The sequence below is a fragment of the Aythya fuligula genome, chromosome 1 (genome assembly GCF_009819795.1).
Source record: "Aythya fuligula isolate bAytFul2 chromosome 1, bAytFul2.pri, whole genome shotgun sequence".
In the NCBI taxonomy this organism is placed as follows: Eukaryota; Metazoa; Chordata; class Aves; order Anseriformes; family Anatidae; genus Aythya; species Aythya fuligula.
In genome coordinates, this window is record NC_045559.1 from 36,876,786 (window position 1) to 36,904,392 (window position 27,607).

The following is a 27,607-nucleotide window of genomic DNA, read 5'->3' on the forward strand; positions in this document are numbered from 1 at the left end:
CCAAAATGATGAATTTTTGTTTAAACCATAGTAAGTATTTACCTTAGGTATCTATGCCATCCATTTATCTTAAGAAATGTTAAAAAGGTATTATTTTCCTTTTAAACCATGTAAGCAGAGTAGATTAAAGCAGGCAAGCAAGTAGGAACTTGCCTGCCTGACAGGTCCACTTATAAGCAAAGACAAGACTCAGTGAAATGAGTATGTATTGTATTTGGTAGCAGCATGAGATGAAGGGTTAAAGGGAAGAACCCACTGACTATTGTGAAAAAGCAGTCCTGAAAGTCATAAAACTTGATAGCAGAAAGAGACAAAAAAAAAAAAAAAAAAAAAAAAAAAAAGAAGCCACAGACATCTCCAAAGGAAAAAGTTTTTTCTGGTGTCAAGGATAAGTCATGTCCCAACACGTGTCTTTCTCTAGATGAAATCTTAACAAGCTAGCACAACTGAGAGAGAGAGAACTTACTTATTGTGTATGTTCCCTGCTGATTGTCAGTTCATACTAATGGCCCTTATGCAGGCATCTGGGCACTGACAGCAGAGAGCACAAATAGTGCGTTTGATAAACAAGGAACTTGAATAGTACAATGGGAGACTGACATTCTAGAGCACATAGATCTAAATAGCATGAATGTGGATGGTGCATTGGCCTCCAGGAGAGAACAAAAAACCCACATGTTTTTTGTAGTGATATATCTGTGAGTGGATATTTCTGCAACTGTTAGAGAGAGAGATGTCTACGTCATCCTCTGCCTTAATCAAGAGCCTACAGATTTGGAATGACCTTGGGACACTGAGGTTGTCTCCTTGAGATCTGCATATTGCCTGAAGCACACACACTGTAGCATGACTAAGGCCTCAAAAAAAAAATAAAAAAATCAGGAAATTAATGACTTAGCATTCAGCCAAGGATTAACATAGTGCCCTTCATAAGCCTGTAGCCACATACCGAAGACAGAAAGAAAATACATAATGAATAACTGCATATGGTTATTCTCTCCCGTGTGGCTCTCGTGACTGCATTACTTGCACACCTAGCTGGACAGAGACTGAGCAGACAATCTGAACCGTAACATTTCCTAACTGGCACATTCAACTTCATTCATTGTCTTATGGCATAATTTGAGTATGTGCTTGTGTAGCAGTATTTAAAGTAGAGTAACACTTCAACTACTTGAGCTATTATGACCTTGTCTTTGCACCAGAATTTTCTCTCAATCTGTCTCTGAAGAGGAACTCTTCTCTAAAGATTTAACTAACTCATTTATATTTAGAATTTCAAAGCACCTCGGTCCATTGCTCTGTGACAGTCAGGAGACCTGCAGCTACAGTCAAATGCTAGAGTGCAATGACTCCCGTTCCTTGGTCTTGTAAAACCTGGTAACACTTAAAGGTCTCCACAGCTCTGGGTATGCTTGAGTTATTTTGCTTTATGCAACTTAAGGGGCAGCCCACATGGTTCTTTTTTTCTCCCACATTTCTTAACGTCTTGCAAAAATTACTGGAAGTCTACGCTGGATCACAGATTATATCAGCTGGTGTTTAAACTACGCGTACTTCCTTTTCCTAGTGTTTTTCTTGTCAGGCATTGAATTCCTGTCAGAATTATTGGAGAGTGAAGCAGATTTCTGTAAATGTACTCTCATAAAATTGTTACTGCCTTTTTTTTTTTTTTTAATGTGTGAAAACAAAGAGCCAAAAAGCTGGACAGTATTTGTCAAACTGCTGTCAGATTTACTAGCAAATGATTGCAAGAATAATTTCCATTCAATAAAGTTGGATGAATGGTAAGCGCAGAATTCAGAAAACTGAGGATGCTGTTCTAGCTAAAGTGGAGTGGTGCTATATTAGGGTGATGCAGGTAGCTTGGGACAAAAAAAACAGCTGACCATCTTTGCAGAGAACTATTACAGGGTGCCACATTACAGTAAGTGTATTCTGGCTCAGATAAGTGCACAAATCGTTAAATAAGCCAAATAAACATATGGGATTAGAATGAGCAATATGTTCCTTCATTTCTGAAGATTAAGGGCACATGTGGCTTGAACTAAGTAACACAGAGTGAAAAGATGAGATAGAATGACTTTGGCTCTCTTAGACGCAGATAGCTAAAAAAATATAAAAAATATATAAAAAGATTAAATTTGTGCCTAAGTTCTGGCCATGACTAATAGTCTTGTTTAACTAAAGGATTCTTGATTCAAAGATTACCCCAACAATAATATCCAAAATTTAAGAAGTAGATTGCTCAAAAGCTCAACAGCAGAAATTGATGAACTAGAGCTATGCAAAAATGTTATAGGCCAGACTTTAAACCTTTAAAGGTAGCCATTACCTTTGAACTTTTCTGAATGCTGACTTTCAGAGTAAATATGGAAGATTCAACCCAAGTTGAACTTACGCAACCCCAGCTACAGAGACAGTAGACAACCCAGGAGCATCAATGCAGCTTTTAGAAAACCTGAAGGCACACTGCCTCTGCTCTTGTTCCACATAAATGTAGTGATAAGCTTTTATTTCTCTTTTTAGAAGGGGGAAGTGTGAATCTCTGTTTGCAGCTTATTATTACCATTGCATTCCATATTCATAAGTCATTCCTATATGATTTTTATCTCTAACTGAAAGATCTCTCAAACATATTTTCTTATTAGGAAGCCCTGATTTCTTAGATAAGGGTGATGTAAAGCTTATGCACTCCATGATGTAAGACATTATGGAATTCATCTGGCTAACTAAACTGAAAGTTCTCTAGGTCAGAGAAAAAAAAAAAGACACAAAATAACCATCACCTCCACTGCCACCACCAACAAAAAAAGCTAAAAACATCTCCTTCATGATGCTGAATCAACAAGTTTACTTCCTAAGACCCAGCTGAGCAAGATACTTCAGACTGCATTTAAGCAAGCATGAGTGAGTTCAGAGGGACTAGCCACATTTCTTAAAATATTTACACACTTATGTACCCTGTATGGAACCCCTTGATGCTTTTTTTCTATTCCAGTTTGTCTAGGTTCCAGAACCAATAAAATGTACAAGCTTCCCAAATGACCTCTTGAAGACTTCAGGCAAAGGAACAAAACTTAGAGAAATATAGCACCTTTGAAACAGCTTATGCTTACAGGAGTATAAAAAGTCAGTTACACACCATAGGACTGTAGCTGAAAAATAGCTCAGGATTATTTTCTTCATCTAGTGTAACCTTTTCAAATTAAGTTCCAATTTCATGCTATCAGAATATATTTTATGGCTCTTTCCAGTTCTGGTCAAATGAAACTCTACTTTATAGGATGTAGCCATCTGCTAACAGAAGAGAAGATTTTAAAGCAAATAATGGAACAATTGTATCTCTGTGAGTAAGATATGTCACTGAAAGTTTATTCTAGGAGGACCCTATGGAATGGACCAAGCTCTTAAAGCACTTTTGGATTGTTTCTTTGCTCTCAGCACGCTAAACTACAAAAACCAGTTTCAGGCAACAGTACAGATAAGCCATTTTATCTAGTACTATTCCTCTAGTTTTAACTTATTTTTTATATTCATATCAACCCTGAGGTGGCATTACAAATACCTTATCTTGTGGGTAACAGAAGAGATGGAGAACAGAGTAACATTTTTCTAATTCTTAAATTTCTGGTCATGGTTCATATCCTCCCTTTTATTTTGCTCACAACTTTGACTTGAGCAGTAGTAAATGAAGATCCAGATCAACACCATTTTCAAGGGCCAGGAATGAATAGATTAGGACGAGTGATTTTCAGCCTTTGGTACATGGTCTACTCATAACATAACTGCAAAAAGCAAAGAAAGCCTCCCAACGAAATTTTTCACAATACCACTGGAAAACAATGCATGGTGTGCATGTTTGAAAAAGTAAAAAACAACTGGGGGTTAGATAAAATCTAACAAAAACATAATGCATGAGACAAAGAGCCTACTGGATCCCTCCTTATTTCTTCTTGGTGACATTGCAGGACCACTATCCCATAAATTTTTCAGTGTTTGATTCCCTTTTCCTTTTTTTCTTTACAACTCAACAAGTCTCAAGTTCTTCCACCTCCTTTGGTTTCCTCTGAGTTTTCTCTGAAATTAAAGACCAGTTGGAAACTGTGGCTGATCAAAGCCAGGGGTTTATTTCAATAAGATCTTTCTCATAGAGAAGGCAGAGTTTGAAGAATCTGTTTTTAACACTGATGATATAAAATATTTAGTCATCCATCATCTTCGAAAAGAAAAAACAACAAAAAAACCCTGAAAACAGCTAAATTCTATTCCCTTCAGGTTACAAGATCACCTGCATTTCATCTACTACATGGGAGGTTCCTGCCCAGATGCAGAGCGCTCACTACATTTCTGGACATGAACCTTGCATGAATGTCCAGCAGAACTGCCAGACACCATGCAAACCTGTCACTCCATTATGGATAGTTAAGTAATCACAGACATATTTTATAATAAAAAAGATCTGTGTCTTGGAGAGAACAAAGAGAGCTCTTCCAGAATAAACAAATATCTTACATTATTCTTCTAAGTGTTAATATTTTCCAGTGCTTTGAAGTTTGACAGTGCTATTTCACAAATTCCTAGGAGGCCACTTTCCTTCTAGGCTAGAAATCTGACTGTGGAACTGAGGAGGAATAGAACAGAAAAATCCCCAAACAGAGAAGAAATGCTTTAGTCTGACTGGTGAGTATTTCAATTTCTTGCTGCCACCAATTTTGACTGTCTTGCAAAAGTGGAGGGGATATGACACCTTCCACAGCACATGGAAATAACTCATTCCCAAACCTGTTGTGAAAAATCACCTGCTCTCCTTGACTTTCCAAAAATCCTCCAATACCTTCAGTGAGTTCAGCAGCAGTTTGTATGAACTGTTAACTCATTTCTCAAGTCATGACTTGCCACCTCTACGTTTCTTAACAACTTTTCTTCTTCCCACTATATGGCAGTTTTGTCACTTTTTATAATGGCTTGGCCACCTAGCTGTACTGGCAAAAGGCGAAAGAATTCCTGTAAGGGCAAGTGAACCCTCTTCCATGTGACATAGAAATGCTTACACTTCATTAACCTTTATTACAAACTAGTCACTGGAAAAGTTACTTTGCTAGAATCCACACTATGGTTTCACTCTACAAACCATGTCAGAATGCTAAATTGCAGTAAAATACTGCTCACCTTTTTATGAACCCAAGATTAATGATACGGTGCGGAAGAGAATATCAGTGCTGCTAGGAGCATAACAAATCACAATCAATTCTAAAATAGCTCATCAAGAACAGGCAGCAAAACAGCACAGATGGTTCCCAGAACTAAAGCCCCACTTCTCAACGTACCCATTACTGAGACATCGTATTCAACCAGCAGAGTCGCCTCTTGTCCACATTGTTTGAGAATACTCATAGCTTCAGCATGTGTTGTTCCAAGCAGTCGGATCCCATCAACACTCAGCAGCCTGTCCCCGGGTTTGATTGTGCCCTCTCTGAAGGGAGATTAAAGGAATGATCTTTATTAATATAAGATAAATTGATTTGGAGATAATACTGTTTATGCAAAACGATTCTCTCACACCCTCTCTGACATCCATCCCTCTTGACTTAACACTTAACATTTACGTTGACAGTGAGAACGTTCAGAGGGCACAGTGGAAAGAAAATTGCTTTAATTGGAAAGTCAGCGATTGGAAAACAGCTTAACACATAGCTAAATAATCAAGTCATGTTAAATCACAACCAAGTATAGCTTCTGCGTCAACATATGCTTTGTTTCTGCCTCGTCCACACAACTCTGCTTTCACACATACATAAATGCCTTCCCTCAGATGCTTGCTGAAAAATATGTATGAGGTACTATGAACATGCAGGTGAAGAAACAGATTGCAAAATACAAATGTCCATTTACTGATTTTCTTCAAAAATATATCCTACTTGGATAGTTCAATTTTTCTTTTCTTCCTACCTAAAAACAATTTGCTTATAAACGTACACTGTCTCCTAGGCTTATCTCATAACATGATCAGACTTATAACAGAAAATGGAGTACTAACATTGCCAACTTAATCAGGGAGAAAAAAAAAGAAGGCAGGGACGATGAGGGTGATGAAAAAAGGGAGGGATAAAAATCGAAAGCTCTCTCAAAATGTTTGCTTCTCAATTGATGCTTCAAAGGGCAAAAATGTCAACATAAGCTATAGAATATCAATCTCCTTTAAAAAAATACCCTTTAAGTTTCTTTAAAGATTTAAGGGCACAAATGCCGTTTTTGAAAATATGAACTAAAATTACACACAAAGTGAATATTTTTCCTTTATACAGATACAAGATGGCATTACAAAAGGAAGATGTTAATTCGGCAAAACCATAAATCTGCACTCAGAAGTTTTCCAGGTGAATTCATGTGTGAACTCACATGCAGGTATGAAGAAATGTTCTAAAACAATAACAAAACAACACCCAATCACATAAAAGTATTTGTCTGGAGTGTGAGAGAAAAAGATTGTAGTGTTAGTGTATAAAAAGCACAATTAAGAGCTTCAATATTTGACTGAAGGCTGTAAAGATGGTTCTCTGACCTAATACAGAGATTTGTTCTAACGAGTTTTGGTTAATTTTTGCAAGTGTTTAATGGGTAGTCTTGGAACATGCAAGATAGCCTGTTAATTAAAGTTCACTCCACACTGTGATGTGCTGAGCCTCTGTAGTTTCTATTACTGATATTATTTTTAAAATTAAACACATAAATCATGAATTTCAAAGGTTCAGGTTTGAATACATCTACTTCACTCCAAGTCTTAACTTCTATTCCAAATAATTCACTTTTCTCCATTTCTCTTTCACTTGCATTACAGAGAAAGATGAATTGTACCTGTCAGCAGGCCCTCCAGGTCTAACACATGTTATTACAACAGGACGAGATTTATTTCTGTCATCATGTGCTCCACCTAGAAAGAGAAAAGTGAGAGAAAGCCCACCTTCATTTTATGCTTTTTATGAAAGCTCATTTCCAAGAGGTAAGTCTAAAGCTTGCAGCATGCACACTTACATATGGGCTAAAAGGAGGAAAAATGATGAGGCCATTCATATGAATCAGCACTGATGTTCACTTGAAATAAAATTGACCTAATGTATGGTATAGATGATCCTTTATACAACGTTTCTTACAGAGTGATTCTTATTAAAGGTGTAGTCCTTTCTTAGAAACTGCTTAGAAATCTGATCTCATTGTGAAAACTTACTGTTCTGTAATGTTTGCTGCACTGAGAAAATAATACACCTGTACTGTGTGTGTACTCCAAAAAATGAGTAGCCACTAAGGAATTTATATATTAAAGAAGTGATAAAAAAACCACCACAACACAGTTACACAGTTTTTTTTTTTTTTTTTTTTTTCCTGAAGAAACTAATACACTTCCCATAATGTATCACTGGGGTATATTACTTAACAGCTGCATGTTTTCTTCTCTTCTCTAAGTCAGAGAAAATACTTTTGTTATATACCTCAGGCTGCCAGCAGGTTTAATCGGATTCCATGCCTAATTTATAGAAAGTGTATATGTGAATATTTTTTTTCTTTTTCTTTTTCTTTTTTCAGAACTACTATTTTATGGAATAAAACAGCTTCCTGCTGGTTTCAGTGGCAGCAGAGTCTGGTCGTAACATGAAATGAAGTTTGTCATGTTCTTGGCATAGTGGATTAATTACTGTTGTTCCATAAACAAATATTACATCAGTTCATAAAAGCAGTACGGTAATGTATGGAAGATATAATACATAAATCACAAAGATTTTTTACAAACTGTAGGCCATAAATCTTGAAATGATTTCTTAGTGCTGTAAAAACTTTGCTTCTTTTGCTGATTGCAAAAATACAGACCATTCATATTTAGTAACTCACCTCTTATTACAAACCCAAAAGTGTTCCCCTCTTTATGTAAAGTAACTTCCACAGTTCTAAAGATGACACCCGATCCTTGTATAGCTAAAAAATAAAGAAAGAGAAAAAACTCCACCATTATTTTCTTTTCCTGATTATGCATATAGATTTGCATCTTTTCCAAACTAAATTAGTTGCTGTATTTGTGGTCCTACCATTGGAAAGATCTAACAGAACAATCAGACTGAAGACCTGTAATTAACTACAGCTCATGCTCTTTTTGAGAGAATTTTGCACCAGATACTTTGGAGGTTGCCAATGGTTTACAAAAACAGCCATGGACATGTACAACAGCTGAGGAATTTAAGCCTTACTATTTAAATGTTGGCATCATTTTATTTTCTTATAGTTGCAGAAGAGTGCTAAAAAAGATGGGAATACACAATGAAACACAAAGACGACAAATGAAATTCTCACAGCTACCTATGTAGTTGGTTGTTCAGCCATGACAACATTTGTATTGCTTAAAGTCGAGACAGTCAAGATTTCTGGGGTATTTTGCTAATATCAGATTGCTAGGTTGAGATGAAAAAATATTTTGTATTATAAAAATCTGTTATTTCTTCCTTTTTAAAAATGTAACATGCTTCCTCACCATTTGTGAGTGAGTTTAAAATTTTTCTGACTTCTAGTCAAGTCAGTATTTTCTCTGTAAACACTACAGGAGTGGTGCACAGCTGGGTTGGGAGGTGAGAAGCCTAATGCACAAGCCAACACATTTGGGTGTGATAATCCATTTTACATTATTTGAAACCACTGCTGTTAAGAGACCAACAGCCAGTTCACTGTTAGCTTTTACAGGAAAAACATTGGCAGAGTGCAAGAACTTCTTTTTCCAAAGGGAAAGGGACACTGGGCAAAATCACACATGCATTAACTTCTAGGTTTCCAGTAAGATACTTCAAATAGCACATAATACAAAGATGAAACAAAAACAACAAACAAACAAACAAAATAAAATCCACCAACCACCGAAAACCTCAACAAAAATACAAAACAAATGCTCTGTGAGGTGCAGGACTAATGAAATCTTATGTCCTTTAATACTGCAGCGTGTAATAATCCCAGTTTTACCTGTCCCAGTTATGATGCCCTGAGGGACAGGCTATGCAGCTGGCGAGGTGCACCCTGCCAGCCCATGGGTGGCCCCAAACAGAAGTGGTGCCCCCTCAGACCTTCCTACCTCTCCCTCTGGGTGCTCCCTGGTCTGGGACTCTCTCCTGATCAAGTGTTTATCTCCATGAAATGTGCAGGAATATACTTTTTTTTTTTTTTTTTTCCTGGACTCTTTCAATACCTTGTTAAACTCAGCTGACCATGACCTGCAGTTTTTAAAGTTACCAGAGGGAACCAGAAAAACAACCCAGTGAAAGCAAATGAATCTCAATCTCTTAGCAAAACAGGCTAAATCTGACACTTCAAAGCATTGCTTTGTATTGCAGTAATTTCTGCTGAAGCTCAAAGATCAGAATGGTATTATTAATGTGCATGCTGCTCCTTTTCAGCTAGAAACCCTTTATTGACAGAAAAGGACCAAATTGCAGGGAGATGATGATAACTCTTGCCTGCTTTCCTATCAACCTAAAGTGGCCCAGTACACAGCTCAAGCTGAATCTGCACTTGCTAATCTGCTCCGTGTGTCTTGTGGCCTCTACTGGGGACAAAGCTTGTAGTTCAGCAAAGAAGAGCATGCAGCATCCTTCCACTTGAGCAACAACCATTCAGGCGGCTGTACTTCCACCCTGACCTCAGCCTGGGAGGTGAAAAAAGCCCTTAGCCATTAGCAACAAGAGGCAGATGCAAGGCAGACATGGATAATGTTCCAGTCTGAAGTGGTGAGATGGCTTGTGCTGAAAATAGAAGCTGGATCCTCCTGCTGTGAACACTGCCAGGCAGGGAAGGAAACACAAGGGAGAGTGAGATTACTAGTGCTCAGCCAGGTTTAATCCATCATTATTAACGTACTGACATTTCCCCACTCAGAAACTAAAACAGCCCTCTCTCTGAGGGGGCAACTGTGAGAACAGCAGCAGAAATTATTTATGTATGGGGTAGGGAAGGAGGTGCCAGGACTGCACTATGTGACCAACTGCAAAACTTCATGTTAAAATGTCACTTTGTCTAGCTTGTTCATGAAAAGTTAATGAGAACAACTTAACTGCCCATTATCTACACAATATTAGCCAGGCTTGTATGAAGGAGTCAGAAATTTCAAGGACTCAGAAAAAAGGTTAATGATTGCTTCTGTAATTTACCATATCAAAATCCTATTTCTGTGGACAAGAGTGGCACCTACGCCAACAGCGGTGATACTGAAGAAAGCCCACTTGACTAAGTGCAAAACAAATAATGCTCATAAACCAATGACACCTCTAGTAAAATAATTCTGAACTCAGCTGAATTAATTACCTCAAATACTGTATTTTTGAACATGAAGCTCTCTTACCGTAAACAAACACTGATCAACAGAGAATGTTCAAAACATATTAAGGCGATTGTCAGGAGGTCATAAAAGCAACCAAATATGTAATTAGACTAACTCTCCAGCTGCTAGAATCCAGTGGGGGGTTCATTCTCTTCTGAGCACCATCAAAAAGACTGATGGATTTTTTTGGCTCCTATTGCAGTGAAAGTCTATATTTAAGGAGACAAGAGCTTCCTAGCTAGCTCTGCATTTTTTTTCTGGCCAAACACCAGAAAACGACATCTTCTCCCCTCCAGCAAGCATCATGAAAGAACATGCACTCTTTTAAAGGCTGCTGTTTCAGTCCCTTTGGTGCCACATGTCACTTACTCCTTCATTTCAGGCCCCAGGTTTTTAACTCACCATTATTCTAGCTTTTACTTCATACCTGATGGCCTCAGTTCCCACTGACTTTCTCCCACAGAGTCACAGACATAAATATAAAAAGAAAGGGCAAAGGAAAGAGGCAAGGAAGACATTCAGTAGCACTCTTTGTGACTTCGATGACAACATATGCTTGTATTTTGAAGACAATCCTGCTCAGCAAGAAGTCTTAATTTCACTAACAGAATTATTGCAGTTCTACCTATCCTTAATAACCTATTCCACTGGGTCTTCTGCTCTAGAAATGAGGTGTTGCCTAAAACCGATGTCAGAAAAGACTGGAATATGTTGCTCATCTGGGAAAGCATAAGGTGCTGCAAACGGAGAGAAGGAAGAAAAAGAGGTAGAACACATGGATATTCATTGGTCTCATCTCAGAAGATCTTACTATAACAAGGACTGTCTTGCCCTGGAATCTATCTAATCTAATTCTCAGTATTCAAAACTAAAAAAAAAAAAGTGGAAGTTGACAAGACGCAGCTCTGCCGTTGGCTGTATTAATGCTCCCAAAAAAACCCAGGCACCTCGGAGAGCTTCTCCTTGCACTGACAATTCTTTTGTACTATTTCCACACTCTGTGATAAGCCAAAGGATGAAATTATATGCAAAGGAATAGCAAAAATGAAGATCACTAGCATGTCCACCTCAGTGCTGACAACACGTCTCTTATTCTGCATAGCTTTCACTTTGCTCTGCGTTTACTTACAGACTGGAGGGAGCTCGTACTCCACTTCTAAAACAACCCTCTCGCCAACATTCTTGAGCAGGCTGATGATTTCATCATGGCGAAATTTGGTCAGGTTGATTCCATTCACAGATTTGATGTAGTCACCAACATCCAGCTGGTCACTCCTAAGAAAAAGCACATATTCCTTTTGTTAAAAACAGATCTGCTAAAACAAACTAATTGAATACTTTAAATTACTGTTTAGTGTTGGCAAGAAAGAGTTTTTCCATTCATCTAGATTAAAACAAGTTGACCTTTCAAACAAAAAGTGGCATTTAAGAACTTAATCTAGTCTAGTTTGTTAAATATTAAAGAACATTGTTGCATTATTAATTTCTGATGTACAAAACCAGCTGTACAATATAGTAGTTGGATGATTTGGCTGGTTTGGGCACAGGATTTGGGAAAACATCTTCATCTCCCCATCTTTCTATCTCTCTCATTGGGATACTGCCAGAACTATTTTTTTTAGATAACAGTTGCCTTCACAACTAACATCATAACTAAAGGAGACAGGCCACAGCTCAAAGCGTATGTTCTGCTCAGTTACTTGGAATGACTTAGCTTAATCTTGACATGTTTTGCTCATGAATAACAGTTTTATTTTTCTCTGTAGTAGTAAGTAAGTAATGACATTATCCTTTTTTTATGATCTTAAAAAACAGTTGTTGAAAAGGCTTTTCTATTAAATTATGGTAATAGTATGGCTTTCAGTTTTACTTTTTCCCCCTCAATATTTCATGCTTTTTCTCTCAGATTTTTGTTCAAGGACCAAATAAATAAATAAATAAATAAATTATATATATATATATATATATATATATATATATCAAATTTCTATTGTTTAATTTCATGACAGCTTTCAAATATCTCATTGGTACTTCTAGTTTTTATCAAAGAAGCCCTGAGGGAAGAGGGGCACCCGCTGTTGCTGTTTCGGAGCCTCTCCAGTCTGATGGGCTGCCATTACAGATGCATCTAGTCACATATTTGTTAGTGACCTTTCTGATGCAGTACGTATTTCTGAAGCAATCACATCTTATAATGTATTTTGTGGCCTGAAATGTGGTTACCTAGCAGCGATTCCTCCTTGACGAAGGTTAGATACTCTTGGTTTCCCATCCTTGTCGATTCCACCCGATACTGTAAGCCCTAGGGTAGTGCCTTCTTTTTTCATTAATTCAACTATTGTTGAGCCCTTGAATTCCTCTGTTGAAAGAAAATTATTGGCATTATTAAATTAAATGGTAACACAGATGTTGCTTTTCTAAAATGTCATCTACTTCCCAAGAAAATCATTGTGTGTGCTAATAAGAAATAACGTCTACATCTGGAGATTTTTTATGTTGCAATTCAAAAGTTCTGTCCACAAGGCTCTGCACATAGACAAATCCAAGATACATACTCTGTAAAAGGTTATTAAAAGCTATACCAATGTGCTAGTACACTATGCAGAGCCAATAAATGCAAAGTCTGGCAACACTTGAACCAAAGGTAGTTGTTTCACATAAAAAAAACCACACACCACAATTCTCCTCCTTTTCTGTTTCTCCCTCTGAACTCTATGCTTTATAAATTACCTTAGCTGATAACTAAATAGAAGGGTAAAAGACACAATGATATAATGGTACTAAAAAATTTCAGACTTAATTTGAGGCCACTTGCAGATGTTGGAGTTAATCCAAACAATTGGATATAACAAGAATCCAGAAGGAGAGTAAATGTATCAAACCTAACAGTTTTATTGCTTATTCTTACAGAAATAGACGTCCACAGTAACACTCTAAAATCTGCAGAACAGATATAAAGTGAAGGTCTTTCACAGTCACAGTTGTATATAATGTTTCCCTCACGTGATGTCTGGGACACCCTTTCATGCTGTTTGCTCATTTAGCATTCTCGAAAAATGCCAAGTTAATCTCACAAACCTCAGCTCGTGCAGGTCACCTGCAGTGGAAAGCCTTGGCCACTCAGAAATAGTTGGCCTTATTGCACATGGCTGGACATAGCAATCCGCATATGCACAGAACTGTTTCAAAATGCACAAGACACTCATCCCTCATGTCTAGCGTTTCCAGAGAAGACCTATGAAATCTACTAGCTTCCCTGATATTCTGGAAAAATACACAAAATCCTAAAGATTCATCCTGCAAATGATGACATCCCGGAAAGATCATCCATCTCTCTGATCCTTCACAGCATCAATGTGCAGCCTCTAGGTGAATTGGTCAAATCCAAACAACATCATGCATACACTACAAATGACAGTATGTCGGCACTGCACTGAGCTAGCAGTCTTGCCATGGCAGCACAAGATTTAAGGATAAAAAGCTACTCAGAAAACAAGCAAGTTCCTTATATACATTCATATGTTCACCAGTAAACATCAAAAATCTAGACTAAGTACTATACCAACGGCAGCAAGGCTCTACCAATACCTTTCCTTTATGACCTAATATATCTTGAACTCAAGATGAAGAACAGCTGCCCTGAACAAGAAACTGTCAAACTTGAGCAGTGCAGAGGTAATGCTGGGAGGCAGAGAAAAGCATTCAGAAGTGCCTACAGCCCTGGTGGAGAATCCTGTCAACCTTGGTGCTGCTTCTAACAGGGTTAACTGCTGCATCTTTTGGAGGCATTGCATTGCCCTGTTGAATGTTCTCACTCTAGTCTAGATGGCTGAAAGGCTCTTCTTCCTTTTCTGGCTGCTTAGGACCTCAGTTATTCACATTTCTACCATTGTACAGCAAGACTGTAGTGCTTGAACAAGGATTTTGCTAGGCTTATAAAGCTTCTACTAAGACAAAATTCTGCAATGTATTAGGTCAGCAGTATGTATTGTCCTAAACTTTGAAATGAGCATTTCAGAAGTGGAAGGTGTATTATAATAAAATAGATTATAAAAGACTGAGATACTGTTCCAAAACATGTCCCCATGCAATCAGATGCAGAGAGAGGCATAGCTACCTGGTGCATGTAACTTGGCTGGCACAAAAGAAGTTTTAAGTGTCATTTGGAAGCAATAGAGCTCCACAATAATGTTTGCTCCCATCTGGGCATTTTGACAGTTCAGAAAGAACAGATGTGTTCACCTGCACCTGAGCATATAGACAAGTTGCATAGCAGTAGGAGACACTATGGAACAAAACGCTATTTTCAGTTTTATAAAAAACTGCAAGTACTCACAGTGATTACAGGAATCAGGCATTGTATTTACTGCAACCAAAAATACCGCACAGTTACACCCATTCTGCACATTACAGCCTCAGGTGCCTGGCTGGTATGTCCTACTGGTTTACTCAGGGTTTACTCCACCATGAGATCTGAATTCAGAAGGAGAATTTCCCTCCCTCCCCCACCTACCCAACTGAATTCCTCTCTTGAAGTACCCAGTAGTACAATCTGCTTCTTAGGACCATCTAAGAAATCTATTTAACAAATAGCTTGCTAGAGCACGTACAGAGGACATCAGCAATGCACTCAGCATGCCTTATCTTTTGCCATAGCATAATACTGCTGTGTTTTGATCTTTTAAATAGGTTCTGAGTTTGCAATCCAGTGCTGGGAAATACTCTGCTGCCTGAAGTGACATGCGGAACGGATGATCCACGGAGTGTTTTAAGCTAGCTAATGATTACACAGTTCCCTGCAACTGCTGGCATGGAAATTAATGACCAGGCTACCTCCTTCTCGCCATCTATTCTGACAGGTTTCTGTGTACCTCTGCCAACAGAACTGTGACCTCTACACATTCTTTCTAGAAAAAGATGTACCAGCACTGCAAAGGGGTGGCGGTGAGAAATGCTTATTGCTAACTAACAGATGAGGTCATCTAAAAGTACACAGCAGTTGCATTAGGTTTGCCCCTCTGAAGGGCTTTGTAGGGGTTTTTGTCATTGTTGTTGTTGTTTTTTTGTTTGTTTTTGTACATAACCATAACAGGAACAAATCAATCTACCTAATTTGATTTCCTTTATAAGGGGCTGTTAACTCTAGAAGAGCTGTTAAACAGGCCCACTTGATAACCCAGTCTCATTTTTTCATCATTGCTTTCTTAAATCATGATCGCTACTCTTCTAATGCTATATGTTACACGTTTACTCACCTGCATTGTTTCTACATTATTATTATAGACTAACCCCACAGGAGTATAATCAAAATGCCCAATATCAGAACAACCTGGCCTGATGTTTGTAGAAGAACAAACTTCTACAAACATCTCTCTAACAAGCAACTGCATCCACATGCACTATCCCTTAAATAACACGAGGTCAGTCTCTATTCCCTAGTTACCAAAAAGCTATGTTATTCTTTGTGGGTTAAAAACCATACTTCACGTGTCAGCTCACTTGTAACTCATTACTTATGCCAACCAGCAAACTCCTAGTTTGTTAGAAGGCTCTGGGGCCTGCTCTTTCCCACATGCACCCCCACAGTGCTAACAGCATTAGCATAGTCAGCGTCAGAAGGAAAGTCAAAGAAGTTATTTCCAGATCTCTTCTAATTTATGAGGAAAACAGGAATTCAATTTACAAGTCTTTTGCTTAATTGCAAACTGAATATAAAACATGAACATAGGAAACAATGTTTTCTTATTCCACAACAGTTTATGAAGCATCAGATATCGGAACACCACTCCTGCAATACAGCTCCATGATATGTACCAAGTGAATTGTTCTAAAATGAAACCACTCAGAGAAAATACGTTCCCAAGTCTATAAAAAGCCCAAATCAATACCATTTTACACTTCAGTTTGAGAAATGCACTTGAGAACTTCTTCCCCTCCCAACCACTAACCACTCCAGCAGCACTCAGCAAAACAGAGCTCACTCTGGGACGAGCCCCCAGGGCTGCTGCAAGGCAACCTTGGGCAAATGTCGGTCTGTGCTGCACCAGCTGCCTCACAGCTCTGCTGGCATCCACCTACCTCCAGCACAGGGCTTGGGAAGGCAACTGAGCACTGGAGATGGGCTCATTGCGGGGCATGCAAATGTGTATGGTTGGGCGTGCATGCAGATGTGACATGGTAATGGAAGTTTCTGCTCCAAAGAGCTTAGTGTAGTCTCCAGTCCTGTAAGGTGGAGCATACAAAACAGCTGAATGCAGAAGAAAACATAACGCTGTTAGTTGTTTTTTGTAATTCTTGGTCTGAATGCTTCTCTTAGGTCCACTGCTGCAATACTGTAACTATGTGGGCCTGACTTCCAGCAGGGTCAGCTGGCATAACAAGGCTGTGATCTGAAACCTAGGAGACTATAGGGATACTCGAAATAGGACAAGAAAATTTCAAAAATAATCTAGTGCTTGGATGTGAAATTATTGGAGACTGGATGTGAAACTACTGGAGAGTGTCCAGATGAGGGCTACAAAGATGGTGAAGGGCCTAGAGGGGAAGATGTCTGAGGAGCGGCTGAGGTCACTTGGCCTGTTCAGCCTGGAAAAGAGGAGGCTGAGGGGAGACCTCATGGCGGCCTACAGCTTCCTCATGAGGGGGAGTGCAGGGGCAGGTGCCGATCTGTTCTCCTTAGTAACCAGTGATAGGACCCAAGGGAATGGTGTCAAGCTACAACAGGGGAGGTTCAGGCTGAACATCAGGAAGAGGTTCTTCACCAAGACGGTTGCTGTGCACTAGAGCAGGCTCCCCAGGAACGTAGTCATGGCACCAAGTCTGTTGGAGTTTAAGAAGTGTTTGGACTGTGCACTTAGTCATATGATCTGAATTTTTGGTAGACCTGTGTGGTGCCAGGAATTGGACTTGATGATCCTTATGGGTCCCTTCCAACTCAGGAGATCCTGTGATTCTATGCTCAAATATGACTAGGTAAATCCCCCAATAAGAAGATGAAGAAATGGAACAACTTGCAGGTAAGTAGAATCCAAGAAACATTATGTCAAATTAACCTTTCTTCAAGAATATGAAGCTCATGATGAAGCTCCTAGAATTTTAAATACGATCAGACATTTGATAATTTCCTGCATTTTGATGTATGTAAATAACATGTTTTAATGAATAAAAAGCATGGAAAATAAGATGACTCATGAGATTTCTGAATGTGGCATGCATTCACTTCTTCAAAAAAGAAAATTAAATACTAAAATACAGAAAAGAATTTCTCCCAGAATAACATTTGAAAGCTGAGAGAACACTTAATCAAAAGTTTTATTATCTATTTTCTATATTTCTACAAGTTTATATCTTAATTTGCATATTGAAGTAAAATTGAAAAACATTTGCTTTCATCCCAGATACTGTGCGTCTTTTTTCATTCCCTTCTGTGAAAATTTCACTTTTAAATCCAAGAAAGTGTCTATAATCTACACACTCGGGTTAAGTTCATGTATCCTCTACCTAGCAAATGAATTTGTTCAGCTCAGCCAGGACAGGGCATAAATGGAACTTAACCTAAAAATAAAAGAAAACTTGCAGTTATTGACCATTTCCTACCAAAAGACATACATAATCAATAAGTAAGTAATTGGTAAGTCTCTTGAAAATACAGTCAGTGCTCTCCTTGTATGGATTTTACCAGTATGTCAGCAGAAATTCTGCAGAGGAAACATTTTGCTTTACATTCCAGTAGGCATCTCACAGTTTAGTAAGAAATCACATAAAGATAAAGTCAATTCTTAAGGTACAGACAGCAGTTTGTTATACTGGGGACATCACGTCTACTCAATGTTTTAAGTCCTTTGGGTAGGTGCATTGCTCTGAATATGATGAGAGGGATGTCAATAGATGATGAATGCTCCACTCCTTGTTTCCATTTTCCTGACTGGCTGTCAATCTTGGAGGAGTTCACAATAACCATTTAATACCCAGTACACTAGACAATCTTTTTGTTTTCTTTCTTTTTTTCTTTTTTTGAACTGTAGGAGAGTCTATAATACAACCTCACCATTTGGAAACATTATCTAAAAGCCAAATACCTTCCACCAGCATTTATAAAGTAGAAAAAGTTTGACTGTTGCCTGACCTAAGCATGATACAAGAAAGCAAATAATGATATTTTATGAGCAACTGCAGGCCGCAATATAGAGGATGTGATGATATAACTCACTGAAAGTGCTAGGCCTATAGGACATGGCAACATAGCTTATATCTGGTTTGCTTCCCCGATGAATTAGTTCTTGCACTATTTGGTTTTGGGTACGTTTTTCATATTCTTAGGCACAGAAACAGATACCGTGGCAGCTAACTCTCTCTAAATCAAAATGGAGGTATACAACAGGGATGTTCTTCAATTTAGCATCTAACATAAGCACTAAATTTTAAACTCTGTTTATACACCAGCAGATTAGAAATTAATATAAATATCCTAAACCTGAAATCAAATAACCACCAAGCCTCTTCATTCTTAGTGACAAGAACTGTATCAATTTGTTAGCATAAGTGTATTGCTATCCAATATATGACATAGTTATTGAACAACACCACAGTAACTTCAGTAATTACATCTCAAGAGTGAGATGTTTAGCAGGACTGTCAGATTCTTCCTACAACAATAATACTCTTGGTAACTGTGACAGAGAAAAACCCACAATCAGCTGCTGAAGAACTGTATTTTGGTTTTGATAGTGACCAGAGTTAAACCATTATTACCTTACCAAGGCATAGCATTTCCATCCCACAGCCTCCTGTGCGGTTATGACAAACAGTCCAAGTGCTTTTCCAGCTGTAGCACAGCCATGCTAGCAAAGGCACATGCTCAAGAGCCAGCATCTCGTTCCTGACTGAATTCACCTCTCCTAGATAAGAGGTGTGTCATAAGAGGATACAAAAAAAGGGCTGCTTTGAACTTAGAGGGAAAAGTGGTCCATGCAAGCAGTAGTACAAGAAGCAGAGAGGTTTCTCTGGACTAGCCGCAGTGGCTATGCAGACTAGGGTTGGTGCTGGATGGCCCACCCGTATGGATAGAAGCTTCTCCAGGCAAAACAAGTGGTGAGGGAACAATGTGTTTTTTGGTCCACCGGATAGTTCTGTTCACAGAAATTTCATAACGAATTATGAATTTGTAATATGTTGCTTTCTTTTTTTGTTTGCTTTTTTTCATTTGGTTGGGTTGCACAACAATGCCAGAAAACAGCAAATCAAGACTGTGTGTCAATACACAAAATAAGCCAAACTTTCTAGTATTAGAAGACTAAAAGTATTCATCACATTACTTTTACAGATACTGAGCGTACAAAAAGATTAACCTGAGTAATCTCAACACAGATGGTGTCATCTGATTCTTCTAATAGCTGGAGCTACTATAAATTTTTGTCAGTGACCAATTTGTAATTCTTCTCTCTGTGGTTTATTTTTTATTCTACATATCAAGGACTGAAAGCATCAGGCCACACAGTCAGAAAAACAAACAAGCCTTACCCTCTCTACATTTCTTGAGATGGCTCAGAACAAGGCTTACATGTATACAGGAATAAAATTAATGCAACCATAAACTTTTTTTTTAGTCCACCTAGTTTTTGACTGTGTGGGAGAATATGGTGGGGGGGGAGGAAGGGCAATATCACTGCCACTGAGAAATATTTAAAAATGCCACACTATTTGGATGGGTTCTTATTTTTAAGGTATCTTTTCTTTAATTTTTCTTTAATTTTTTTATCTTTAATTTTTGCTTATGTGCTTCCTGTTTTCTGAATTTGTGCAGATGTCCAGACACATGGAATGTAATACAGTACGGAACATCTGCTTAGAAAGAAATTGGAAACATACAAGACAAGTTTTATTATCTCCTATTATAGGTAAAGAATCAAATTACAAGCTCAAATTCTTATATGAAAGAACAATCAACTTATTTTAATTAAAATGGATTTAGAATGTAACATATACTTAAATCTTAAGTGTCAAAATGACAGAATTACAACTCATAATCCCTGAGCAAATCTTGGCAGAGAAATTCAATTAGAGGGAAAATTATTGATAAATTTATAAACCACTAAAACATCTGTCTTCAGTTAAATACGAATATTTTAATATATTACTCTAAGAAGATGGAGATTTAATGGAATCAATGGAACAATAGAATCATATACAATAGAAAACTTTTTTTTCATTGTTATCTACAAAAAAAAAAAAGTGCCTGAAGTGCTACCACCTTGCACCATGGTGGGAATAAAGACACAGTGCGAATTGCAAACTCACTCAGCAATGTATTCTAGTTACAGCACACTTATTTTCTGAGCTAGCTATGAATTTCTAATACTTTCATTGATGCCTTTCTTCAGGAGAGTATGTATGTTGACTGCCACCTGCATTGCTTGAACATTTGCAACTTCCTTACCTTTGGATAAGGACCTGTTCTACACTGGGACACCCCAATCTGTCAAGCTGGAGGTTTCTGCAGGAAGGACACTGGAAACTTCAGCAGAAAAGGCACAGTGATGAATGATTCAGTGGCCTCAACATTCACAGCTTCTTCAATACTCATTTCAGGGCCTTTCAAAATCAAATCTCTCTGCTTCCACACACTATCATTTTTTTTGCTTGAGTGGGAAATGGGTAGAAGGTACTTTTGAGCTGGATCTTAAATCCATAGTTACCTCAAATCTGTATGTCCCAAAGTAGGCCACATAAAATGTGTCTCCTTTTGAAAATTTTGCTTTGTGCTATTATTGACTGAGTCTTAAAGTGAAGAAGGGCCTGTGCTTCCAAATTGCTTGCCAGGACACCTCTGTGTGTGTGTGTCTCTGTTAGACGCAATCGATGAAGAAAGGACAGAGCTCCATTACAACATTAGTTTCCTCTCCATTCCTGTCTGAGCTGGATGAGGGCCTGAGTAATGCTTCTCCCTTGCTAGTGGAAATGCTGCAGTGTAGAACAGCACAGAGCTTTGACACTGATGTGGCATTCTGATTTACAGAACTTCTTCCCATAATTGTGATGGATTCACGTCCACCTTCCTATTTCCTTTATTGAGAAACTACCACCAGGAGAACTCTGGCTAATTAGTGTTTGCTTGTACAGAGGTGACACTCTTCACAAAAGTGCAGCCTGACTGCTCTAGTTTCTCCACTTTCTACGGTTACCAAAATGAATCAGGAAGGATTGATTACAGAATCGATTCCATTTGTGTATCTCAAGGCAGGAAGCAACCATTAAGAAAAAATCTCTCCCTGATCTCCTGAGTGACATAAGCAAAGAAATGTGATATAGAAATAACTGCAGCTACAGCATATCTTTTAAATAGATATCCAACAGAGTTTTGAAAGCACCAGGTGATGGAAAATTTGCTACGCACACTGGTAATTTCTATCTGAATTTGAGCAGATAAGCCTTCAATCCCAAATCCCCATTATACTACCAACATTACATTCAGAATCTCCTTGCAGATACATAACTGTAAACTCTGATCACATCAGCCCTTAATCTTCTTTCCATTTTAGATTAAGAACTGCCTGAATTGTTTAGGTTTTTGTCATTTAAGGTATATATTCTAGCTCCTTCCAAAGTTTCATTATCCTCTTAACCTGTGGCTACCAGCTAAGTTTTAGCAATAGTGCCATTAGAACCCATTTTTCCACCTGAGTCATCATTTCTTTTTACTTAAGATCATTTGAGTTGCCTGCTGTGGTCTATAGTTGTTACATAATGTAACATTATAGTTGATATAAAACATGAGTTTTCCTTTTTATGACATGGAGCCAAGACCACTAGTGTCATGGCAAAACTGAAGTAATAAGAAACAGAAAAAATATAACAACAATGTCACATTTTTGGATAAACTATTGTGCAAACATTCAAATGATGGATTGTGCTTTTTCAAATATATATTACGAAGACTGAAATTCCATGCAGCAAATGTGCCATATGGAGGAACGGGCCAGGGAAACCTTTCCTAATACTTGGACTAATGAGCAGTTGAATGATGCACTCGCTCTTTCTACTTTGTAATATGCAGGGAGGTTCAGCATGACAAATGTGTTTATCAAAGTCTGTGTGGAAGATTAGACAACCCTTGGAAAATGAGAGTGAATGCTTCCTGTGGAAGTTATCTACTGCCCTCTGTACTCAGTGATCAATGATTCGTTTATGGTTTGCTTACTCTCTACCTTTGTGGAAAACCGCAGCCCCAGAAATGCCGACATCTGGAAGACAGTAGTTCAAAGACATGCTGAAAGAATGCAGAGCTATGAATATTTTAAGAAGTGGTCTGATAATGACTCATCCTTTTTCTATACTTCATCATGATATAAAACTAGTTATAAGAATGGCTTAGGGGTGAATTCACTATGCAACAACTACTGACAAGTAGAATGCACTGAATATTTTTATTACGTGTTTACAATAGAAAAAAATGCCTCTGACAAAAGGACCATTAACTTGCTCAATATTCAGTATGAAGAAAACATATTGTCAAAATCAAGGAAGAAGCAGGATTGAAGAACTACAAAATAAGCTACTGGCTTATATTAACATTTGCTGAATCACAGGAATACTGATAACTTTAGCTGCCAATAAGCATTTAAAATCCACAAGGATTTACTATTTCTGGTAGAGAAGTTTGCCAATAGGAGGAAAAAAAAAAAAAAAGAAAGAACGGGAATAATTCAGGCATTTCTCAGCTGCTAACCTGTGCTCTGTAACTCTAATCAATCTCTGTACTTATTCCCTCAGGTTTAATGTATGCATAATGAACTAATGGCAAAGAGGAATGAAGACAGATGCATTCATTTGCATGAAGTAACTTATTATGTAGTCAAGCTTACTGAACAAATCACTGCAGTGAAACAGTAAATTGCACAGCTGCAAGAATGCACCTATATGATTTCCTCTGTTGTCTAAATTGCCAGTGTATGTCTCAATTATCATAGAAATTGAACTGGCGTCATATTAGTACATATTAATATTGCATGTGTTAGCCTGTGATCAGGCACTGGGCATCTGCAACTGGCATTAATTTTACCCAAAAGGACCGGTGTTCAAATCTTCTTTTTTTTGTTGTATTACTGTACTGCTCAATTGCTTTGAAAAATTGTAATAGGTTCAGTCACATGACTAAAGCAATCACAACTGCATAAATCTTACATTGCTTGCCTGTCCCAAATATGATATCAAATGCATTAACCTAAAATAGCTGGGTTCCATGGCTCCTATTTTCAGCTGCTTTAATGCAGAAAAGCACCATGATTTAGACTTGATAGTTAAAAAACTGATCCCTGCCTTCATTTTTCTATGTCAGATTAATACTTTGACAATAAAAAACATTAGTTTCCTTTTAATTCATTAGTTCCTGGCAAATAAAATGACTGGCAATCTAATTATAGACTCAAATTTTGCAGATGTAACTTCTGAAATCTTTCAGGATGTCACTCCAGTCCTTAACTTGTATCGGGTACTCACATTTAACAGCTTCCAGTTTTCCTCCTAACCTACAGCCTATCCTATAGTTTGGATGTACATATAAAGGATGCCATATGCCAAACATGCAGGCACATTTAGAGTTTCTGCCATTTTTATAACCTCACTTACCTTACCACAGTTAATGAGAGTATATCATGCCAGTTTTAATGCACCTTATGGGACTTAGATTTATGCCAACAAAATGTCTGGCTAGGATCCATTTTTACTCACACACATGAAATAATCAGTTCATTAAAACAGACCAAAATAGGTGCAATTTTGGGTTTCTTAAGATGAATCTCATAGGAGAGCAGGAGAGGATGCTGCTGGTATCTAATATTGCACAGAGCTATTTATCTAACCTGGAGCATTCTCAAGAATCACTGAAAGCAAAAGTTTCTAGACAGGCTCTACCATAACTCCCACAATTTAGCTTATTCTCCTCCACAATTCCTTTGACTGAAAGAAAATGACAGAGGTAATCTCTGCCTGAATGAAACTATCTAGTAAACACATTTGTCCTGTTTTTTTTTCTTTTTTTTTTTTTTCTTTTTTTTTTTTCTTAGCTTTCGTAAAGCATGTTCAACTATTCGGTGAATTTTTCTTCTAGGCTTGCTCTGCATAAATGTTTTGCAGATCCCACCTCCGAAAAAAAACACAAAAACATTTCTGTTAAGGGCAGATTTACATTAAAAAAATCCCCCAACATGACTATACAAGTGTGGATACAATGTCAAACCCTCCGGCAGACATGAAGTCATAACAGGGGAAAACAAAACAAAGCAAAACAACAACATCAACAACAACAATAAAAACAATAAAATTTAGACCAATTTGTCAAGCAAAAGAAGAGAGACACTATTCCCACGTTGATGTCATCATGCCTACCCTGAAGCTATGCTCATTTAGAAATATTGCAAAATTCATACCCCCAACCAACACAGCTGCAAACATTTTCCAGGAAAGACCTACTTTTCACATCTTACAGAACGCCTGCAACAAGAGTCTCTGCTCCAGATTTTCTTTGGCTCCTTGGTTTAGCAAAGTTTGGAGCAGATGATCCTCAGGCCATTGCAGTTCTGCACAAGCATCATGTTTTTCCCCACTAAAGACCCAGGACAGATGATGACTTTTACTTAAGACACAGCAGTCGTATTAATTCCCAATTCTTCCAACTCATAATGGAGAGAGATACCCACCCCATGCTAACTGCTACCGTCTGGTAAGAATATTTAGTATTGTTTTGACATTGCAACATTTTAAAATGTATACACATTAGAAAAATACAAGATGCCCTGATGTCTTTTGATCCCCAAAAGACATTGTCAGTGCTGATTACTGTCAATGTTATTTGTATAGTGTGGCAGATATATTAAAATGTGTACTGGATCTGCATATACAATGATCTAGACCCTACTCCAACTTTCTACACAGAGAAAATGGGGATGATAAAACGTGTCCACAACTGGTCAAAAATACTCACGAACTGCAAACGCCCTTAACTCAAGCCATGAAAAGCACATTTTACTGTACATTATAACCATGCCCAACTATTATTCTAATTGGCTAGTACTTAATCTAGACTATCTTCCTTAAAACAGCTTGTCTGTTTTCAGTGGTGTGGGGTTAAGTAAGTCAAGCTCGATGATTTTTTACTACATTCCCATCCGCTATATACTCTGTGTTACACCATTACTTTTTGTTAGCAGCTAAGGAATAACGCTCCTGGATTTTAATGGTCTCATTAGGGTTTCCTACCATTCTCATCATAAAATTACAGAAATTCCTTACTAGGCATCTGTTTTTATAGCTACAAGTTCGTAATGACTTTCAAATACACTTATTAATTTTTTTAATTTTCATTTCTAGAACTAATAACAAATAAGAACTCAAACTGAAAACTTTTTGGAAAAGTATGTGTTTACTCCCATGTGAATATATTCCATTTATGTTATTTAAAAAATATATTATTTTCAAATTTACTGCAGCATTAGCTATTTTTGATAGATTTGGTCTATGTTCCTGCAGTCCTGATCTAATAGTAAGATTTCCTTATATGACCTCTATCAATTTTCACTTCTCACTTTTGTTTACAGAAGCACCACTCTGGAGATCAATATTCAGAGTATATTATCAGGTATGATAGTTCATGGTTTGTCAGTGATACCTAAAATTCAGCTGCAGCATGTGTCCCGTAGTTTTCTATGGTATTACTTTTTTCTACCATGGAGGTCAATGCTCATTTTCTGAATCATTTATCTGACAAGTATTTGGGGCCACAATGTCATCTAAGATGGGAAGAAGGTCTTGGCAGGATCTTGTCTACCAGTTAAGTATTAAGCTGGCTCGTTTTGCTTCGCTGATAAAATCAATTAGCATTGAAGATTGGCACTTGTTCACACCTGGATTGATATTCAGTGTCCTTCCACCAATGTTTTCTGTGGATAGGAGCACTGAAATCTCTCTATTTTGGCCTCATTCCTATTTTCTCCTATGAAAATATATATTTTTTTCTTTTTTCTGTTTCTTTTTTTCTTCTTTCTTTTTTTTTTTCTTTCTGTACTCTTGAAAAAAAAAAAAGAGAAGCACAAAAGCTTGTTAATAAGTGTGTCTTTGTGACTTTTCTGAAGAGCCTTCTTTATGTGCTTCTTCACACAACATTAGTGGATTCCCAAGACCACACAGACAGAAAATGGGAATGGTACCTGGACAAGATTTATTTGGACAAGGATAATAAATAAAAAAGATAAACATCTTCATTCTACTAGCCTATATTTCACCTAGAAAGTTAATAAAGTCTCCCACTCTAGAAATGTCAGAGATATGAGTAGAAGTGTATCAGTAAATTAACTATGAAGTTAATGTGGACAGAAAGGATTTGGGAATCCTGGTAGGTTATCAAAACCCCCACTGGGCAGAACAATACAAACCATGAATATATAAACAAGACAGTTTTACACAGCATCCTTGGTACACCTTTATATTTAGTGACCATCACTCAGATACTTTACCTCGTTCTTGTGACACGATTCAAAAAAAAATATTAAAAAACAAAGACAGGGCTGGAGAACCAGAAAAGAGCTTTCAGAATAGTAAGGGAAATGTGACTGGGTGCAAAAGATACCAGAAACACAATCTCTTTACTTTAACAAGGAGAAGATTAAAAGGTGATTTCATAATGAAGTATCTATAAAGGATGAACTGAATTTTAATGAAAGATTCTCTATCACAACGAGGGGAAGCAGAATCTACACATATTCAGCCAAGAAAACAAAACGATGAAGCTAATTGACCACAAAAGGCTGTGGTGGATTTTGCATCAAATAAGTACGACAAATGTCACTCTAAAATATAATTTAAATACAAAATGCAAAAAAGTAAATATAAGTAAATTCAGGGAAGTTACATGCTTTGTTCAGATGGCCACCCAGGTGTCTTCTGGCCCACTAACTCCATGTAAATTCACAGTAGGTACAGTAAAAATTGAAAGGATAAACTCTTTGTTCTTACCATTGCACTTTTAAATACAAAGGAAACAAAAGCTAGTTTGTAATGATGTTATAGTTAATTTGTGGTCTTATGGCTTTTACACAAAACAGAAGGTCTGAGTCCTTTATTCTACACTATGAGGCACAAATGAATCCCTCAGTCAGCCCCACACACCAGGGATGTGATCAGAAAGATGCACAAGCATCAAAATGTATTTGTCTCTTTCAATTCTAAGAGAAAGCATGAAAATGCTATTAAACAAGCAAATCAACA

General features: G+C 37.6%; 1 protein-coding gene across 12 annotated transcripts in view; it reads right to left on the minus strand.

Moving 5' to 3' along the window:
* The window catches only part of GRIP1 (glutamate receptor interacting protein 1), a 316,928-nt gene that overhangs the window by 64,543 nt on the left and 224,778 nt on the right, over positions 1-27,607 (minus strand). For all 12 annotated transcript variants that reach the window (XM_032188746.1, XM_032188719.1, XM_032188776.1 and 9 more), the window contains 5 exons: positions 12,575-12,710; positions 11,481-11,626; positions 7,888-7,971; positions 6,859-6,934; positions 5,331-5,476 (listed from right to left, as the gene is read on the minus strand). In XM_032188746.1, the coding sequence (XP_032044637.1) occupies positions 5,331-5,476; positions 6,859-6,934; positions 7,888-7,971; positions 11,481-11,626; positions 12,575-12,710 (588 nt within the window). The remainder of the gene's footprint in view (positions 1-5,330; positions 5,477-6,858; positions 6,935-7,887; positions 7,972-11,480; positions 11,627-12,574; positions 12,711-27,607) is intronic.